Source organism: Necator americanus, chromosome X (assembly GCF_031761385.1).
Source record: "Necator americanus strain Aroian chromosome X, whole genome shotgun sequence".
In the NCBI taxonomy this organism is placed as follows: Eukaryota; Metazoa; Nematoda; class Chromadorea; order Rhabditida; family Ancylostomatidae; genus Necator; species Necator americanus.
This window is the reverse complement of record NC_087376.1, coordinates 30,000,310-30,006,859: the sequence shown is the minus strand read 5'-3', so window position 1 is coordinate 30,006,859 and position 6,550 is coordinate 30,000,310. Positions and strand designations below refer to the sequence as shown.

Here is a 6,550-nt window from a genome sequence, read left to right as displayed (position 1 = left end):
GACATGCAATCATGTTCAGGATTCCAACTTGTTCACAACGAAAAAAAGTAAAACCGAAGGTATTTTTTAGCTTCGGCCTACGGAGTTTTTCTCACAACACCATGAAAAAGCGGAGCATTGGAAACATTGCAATTCTTAATGAAATAAAAAAAGCGCAAACACACAAGGAACGAAGTAGTGTACCTGATCCACATTTCAAAAATTAAAGACAAAACAAAAAAATTCTTTGTACAAATGCTGGAAAAAAAAACAAATACATTCAAGAAAAGGGAAGGCAAGGATCTAGTCTAATGTTAAGGTTTAACATATAACAAACATTCGGATTTAATTTTTTGTCATGTTTAAGTTGAACTCTTGAACATCACATATTTTCTCTGCGACGGAATTTCAAAACCTAAGTGTTATTTCTAAGTATGTTAGAGGATAAAGTTTCTGGCATTAATCAATCCACTTGGGATACGTCCCCACGTTCACTTCAATTCAGAATCGTTTGAAGTTTATGGACGTGTAACTGGTCTATACCATGACTTGCAGTGGCTAGCCGATGTGTTGAGTTAGTGTTTTTATCCTCCCAGACAAGTCTGGTACCAGTTTATAGACCCCAGAGGGATGAAAGGCTTGGTGAGCACTAAGGCGGATTCGTACCTTCGATCAATCGTGTGAACAACGAAACCTCTTAGCGACTGCTCCAAGAGGTTTCGTTGTTCACACGATTCCTCATAAGAGAAAGTGGCTAAAAAATAATCATAAATTACAATTTCTTACCTTTGTGGAATCCCCAGGATAAAGGTACTCCAGAATTGAAAAACGTCAGAAGGGAATATTATGGAAGAGAATGCGATAAACTGGTGATTTGTGAATGCTCTGAATAAAAATTTCCAGTTTATCTGTGTAATCTACGGGCTAGTTATTTCTACTCACTCAATTTTACTGCTTTGTAAAGTTGGAGCTTCACATACTCATAAATGTTTATATGCCCTCCTTTCAAGTGTTTCACATGCATTACTATAGCTCTTGAAAATGTTGAGCGGTTGAATCCTCGCCTGTAAGGGGGGTGGCTCTGGTTTGGTTACCGTCTATGCAATCTTCTTCATCTTTGTGGAGTATAGTTCCATAACAAACAAGCAAAGAAACACGGACTAAACGCTTTATTATGTAACATGACATAGAGGTCAATCGCTAACAACACGATCAAATTTTTCTGAAAACATCAAAATCTGCATCTATTACAGAGCAGACCAAGCTTCGCGGAAGATTGCTCCATGATCCTAAACGACGGCTTACCGCTTCAGGGTTTCGTGGAGGCGACTCTGGGCATCGAACCCTGGTGCACAGCGGAGTTGCGTCCTCTGATATCGAACCGAACCACTGCTTAGGCTGCCCGCAGAGTTTAGAGTCGCGCAGACGGGCGGTTTGGCGGCTCTGCGGTTTTGGTGGTTATTGACTATTCACAACAGTGCCCTCAATAACCACCAAAACCACGGAGTCGCCAAACCGCGCGCATGCGTGGTCCCGAATTCTGCGGGCAGCCTTAGATACACCAGCGTCTTGGTAAGGTGGCCCTCTGATCCAGACACTTGGCTACGATCTGTGGTGATGGGGAATAGTCTGCTTGTCACTCCAGAATATACACTACTTCAGTATCCTGCACATTGGGCCCTGCCGTCTCGGACGTCGGGGAGTATGGAGACCGGTGAGAGGCGATAAAATCTAAGGTTACTCAGGACGTCTTTGATTCTAGACCAAGACGACGCATGCGCGATTCTCGCCGGAGACTGTTCCAGACTACGTATTTACGATGCGAAAACTGTGTTCACAGTTGTGTCGTGTTCTGACCTGCATGCCCTTCTCGGAGCTGTGGAGCGTATCAAATTCCACGTGATTTTCTGGAAGAGACCAAGAGCACGAGGAACGACGTACGACAAATGAACGACGACACACTTGTCATTCGAGAAGAGAAGGTTCGAAATGCTGTTGGTTTTCTTGTGCACCCATCTGTCGTCCATGTCGTCGATACTCACGAGATTTTCTCACTCCCTGGCCATTTTTCGCCTCAGATCTCCGCGCCAAAAATCCATTAGCATCATTAACTGCTACCCACCAACATCAGCAGCTGATGAATCCGATTTGAATGTGTTTTATGAGGACCTGGAGGAAGCGATCCGAATCTGCTGCAACTTCGTTGCCGAAAACTTCAATGCAAAACCACGAAAAAGCACAGAAGAGGAAAAAGGATTAGAATGTTTAAACTAGGGAACCGGAATGAAAACGACTATTGTCTCGCCGGACTGTTGTCCGCCACTCGGCCCTTTCATGAAGACCCGACTCACCCACAAGGTGAAAAAGAACATTTGCTTGAGGAAATGAAGAAGGAATAAAGTCGTGTACGACTATTGCATACTCAATACATACCTTGGGACTCTTTGTCCCAAGGTGACAGGCACATCAAGGAAAACCAGAACGTAGACTACTACCCTTTGCACAGAGGACTGCGAACGTGTGCCGAGCGTGCGTCGAAGCCGCTCACGACAAACTTGGATCGAATTTCGAAGACTGCCAAGAAATTGATGGAACGAAGAAGGACTTTGAGGCTTGGCCCGAGTGCATCGAACATTGAGTGGTTAGTAGGAAACACTAGCTGACTAGCGGTGGAAAAGCTTCACTGGAGGATTTTCCTAAGTACAGGCAGAGGAAAATTCTGGACGTACGAAGAAGTACGAAGAAGAACAAGTCTAAAGTAAGAAGCAATACGAAGAAGAACAAGTCTAAAGAAGTGGTGAGGAGAACTCTCCAAATATAATATTCCGCTGACAGCCTTCCTGAGCGAAGAACGGATTTGCATCTCTTGCCGTCGTGAGATGTAAATCATTACTTCAGGATCGCTCACGCCGTATTCCTTCGTCAACTCCTGTATTAACCCCGATCACTGCCACTGGTGTAGCTCCACCACGTATTCTTTCTTCGGAAGTACGACTTGTCATCAAGAGTATGAAACCTGGGACCATCCCGGACCTGATTTGACATCAGCAGATTTTGTTAGGGCTGGTGGCCATCCGCTCCGTGTGATTCTAGCGGCGCACGTGACTTCCTATCTCCAGAAAGAAAGGATCTTGAACCAGTGAAAGAGTTCGCGAACCGCTCTTCCATAGGAGAGGTGGCCTAGGGAACTTCCGCAACTACCGTCTGGTGTGCTTGGTGGTCGTCTTGTACTCAGTTATTCAGCAAGATCATCCTCGCGCGCATTTCTAGCCTGGATGAAGCCCATCCTTTAGAACAAGCTGGATTCCATCAGGGATTCAGCAGCATGAACCACATCCAGACCGTGCCATGGGTCATAGAGGTTTGTCGGGAACCCCGCTTGTCCATTGTCCTAACCTTCCTAACTATGGGAAAGCCCTCGACAGCGTAGAAACGAATGTAATACTGTCAGCACTGGTTGACCATGGTGTGGACGCGTCATATCTGAGGAGATTAGCCAATTGCTACGGTAGATGCACTACTACAATACAGGTTTTCCGCCGCCCTCTTACCATACCAATTGGAAAAGAACTAAGATAAGAAGATACTGTATCGCTGAAGCTGTTCACGGCTGCATTGCAATGGATAATGAGATTACTTTCTTGGGAAGAAAGGGGCATTTGAGCTGGCGGAGCATAGCTGTCAAATCCTCCTTTCGCTGACGACAACGTTCTCTTCTCGAAAAGTACGAATAAGGTAGAGGTGATGCTCAAGGAATTGAACGAAGCAGGAAAAAGGATAGGATTACGAATAAATAGAAAGAAAACACAGTTCATGAAGAGAGTCCATTGCAAGGGCAGAGGAATACAGCTTGAAAGCTCTTAAAACGTGTCAACTTCCTCGTACATGTAGCTCGGACTTTCTATAAGTATGAAGAACGACCTAAACGAAGAACCGAATGGAAGGATGAGACCAACACAGGCAGCGTTCGCACCTATCAGGGAAGCTACTAACCAGCTGACCGACCAAGATCTCCTTGTCCATTTTTCGACTCCACAGCTCTTCCAGCGCCCTGTTATGTGAAGACGTGGCCAGACATTGCTGTTACGTCCACGAAGCTACTCACTGACCGCAGAGCACTTAAAAGATGTCTTCTGAAGTGATGTGCTTACAGCACAGCTGGACCAGATGAGAGCTCAGCTTCATGCTACTTAGGAACCTTCTCAACGTCGAACTTTGAACATCTTGGATGACATTAGCGAGGGAACAAAACGATTGGAAAAAATACTGGGGCCCGTACGTTCAGTGAAGAGGGGCCATCTAACTTACTAAATATCAAACAAAGTTAGGTTCTGCTTTGTGTTTCTGAAAAAAAATCTTTCCCTAGAAAATACCGCCTCCTCCTAGTCGTTCCTTCTTGAAGTTGAATTTTTTGGACGTTATACAGGTATTCGAACAAAACGGAGTCTAGAGAGTGCTTGTATCATACCAGTTATATTTCATCACTGGACTTCTCAACGTGAATGAACAGCTATAGTGAGCCAATCAAAGTTGTTAATCTATGAATCCATGGCAGATCACTGCTGTTATGTTGCACCTGCTATTGCGTCAATCTCCTACTGATCCATCGTGATCCTCTTTTCTTCGATCTGATCTTAAAAGAAAGGTTTAGCAATCTTAGTTCCTAAAAACTTCATGTAACTATCGCGAACATAGTAGCATTCGCATCCTGGACGAAATACGTAGATTATCATGTACGTGAACCATATAGGTTTTTTTCAAAGGGATACTTCATGGATGAGATGCTTCTGAAAACATGATGTAACCTAGTGATACACATTGCAATAATATTTTCTCGGCTGCTCTGAAGACAACATGAGTTTGAAGACACCTAGATTTTCCAAAGTTCTCATCTCAGGTGTATGGTAAATTGTTAAGAAGAAGATTCACGGAATAGTCATTTTATAACTTGATCAACTTTTTTTTTTCCTTTTTCCCTTTTTTCCTTAACTTTTTTCTTCATACTTATTTCGTTGTTTTTAAAGTTTTCTCCGGGTTCATTAGCCATTCTCCATACACAACATAAATCTCACAAACATCTCCACCAGCTTTAATATCTTGATTGCACCCAAAAAGGAGATTTCGAGAATATTTCGCTTTGTCCACTTAACCCTAGAAATCAATCACCTATAAGGTTGGGAACTTTTTCTTTACCTGTATACCCTTCAGAATTTCATAGTTTTTTTTTTTAAATCAAAATCGGATGATCATCCGCCGATGTATTCACTATGAGTGTTTACCACAGCGTCCCATCTTTCTGAGATGATCACTATTCCCTATGACCAGAAACTGAGGCTCGAAGAAGAACTTAATAGTAAACTTGAGGTCTGCGAAGGAATTGAACAGTTTTCGCTTCATGGAATACATAAGGGCCCGCAACAAGTGGTATTCTGATGGCTGCGAGGTCTCAGAAATACGGTGGATGGGAGTATGTTTCCCAACCCGGGGTCTCACGTTGGCAGCGAGTGGCCTAAGCGACAGACGTTCGTGCGTTATCCTAGAGGAGTTGAACGGCGGCAAGTCTCGGTAGCTTCACTCGAATCGCAGCAACCAACTCGCGGAACTGCCACGTGCAGACTTTGGCGTCGACCGCCTGGTTATCGGGCAGCAGGTCACAACATTCCCGGTGAGTCCGGAAACTAGCGGAGGAAAACCCTCGTTGCTGTTGATTTGGTTGCGGGTGCAGCGGTGGCTGAACATCTTGAAAAAGTCAGTGACACATGGACAATCGTTATCGCAGAAGACCCAGCTCTCATTCTCGTAACGATATCCTGGGGAAACTCCGATTAGAACCAACGAAACAGCAATGATTGATAAATGGTCACCCCTATGGACGGTTCCTGTCAGTCGGCGCGTGGGACACCCATCTCGACACAGCTTTCCGGTAGCCTAGAGCGAGCAGGTGAGCCTCGACGGTGCGCTTAGCAACGCCGAGTTATGCAGCCATCGTCTGCGTCATAGCGTTCTGGAACCGCTGCGAAAGATGGGGAAATCGTCGTCGATTTAGGCCAGCGGATAGCCCGTGGCAAGTCGTCGAAGGTGAAGTCTCCCTTGTCGAGGAAGCGGAGGCAGCTGTTGACGGTAACATGGGTCGTGGTCCTCTCACCCGACGCTCCGCTGATTTTACCGGCCCCTGACATCCCGAATGACGCTGCTTGCATCCGTAGAAAAAGATTACTCGGAGATGATGTTTTATTTCCATTTGCTTTACAACGGTGGCGCAACAGAAACGCAATGCTCTTACACAGCTTCGGCTAGAAAGTTTGTAGAACCATCTAGCTTTTACCGGAGACCTCAAGAAAAAAGTGTCCCAGCTTTCAAAACTGTTTTAAAGTGTAAAAAGTAGGTAGCAAACTTAATTTTAGAAAAAAAAAACATGCAGGAATCAATAAAAGTAGGAAATCAGAGCAGCAATGTTTTGCAGAGTGAAGAATTCTCTATCGAACAATATACAACATTTTGTCAACATTTTTCACTTCATTGTACACAAATAAAAAGTTGGAAAAGAATGTTGTTCATCTATTTTTTATTC

At 44.4% G+C, this 6,550-nt stretch overlaps 2 protein-coding genes across 2 annotated transcripts; both read left to right on the top strand.

Moving 5' to 3' along the window:
- Positions 1-1,596: 1,596 nt before the first annotated feature.
- On the top strand, positions 1,597-3,021 carry RB195_025910 (uncharacterized protein; the record flags this gene model as incomplete). Its single annotated transcript, XM_064214251.1, has 5 exons — positions 1,597-1,693; positions 1,742-1,916; positions 2,486-2,620; positions 2,686-2,776; positions 2,878-3,021. 5 exons carry the CDS (start codon positions 1,597-1,599, stop codon positions 3,019-3,021), a joined length of 642 nt encoding a protein of 213 aa, XP_064070132.1.
- Positions 3,022-5,847: 2,826 nt separating this feature from the next.
- RB195_025909 (uncharacterized protein) lies at positions 5,848-6,155 on the top strand (the record flags this gene model as incomplete). The annotated part of the gene is made up of 2 exons (XM_064214250.1): positions 5,848-5,933; positions 6,026-6,155. 2 exons carry the CDS (start codon positions 5,848-5,850, stop codon positions 6,153-6,155), a joined length of 216 nt encoding a protein of 71 aa, XP_064070131.1.
- Positions 6,156-6,550: the final 395 nt, after the last annotated feature.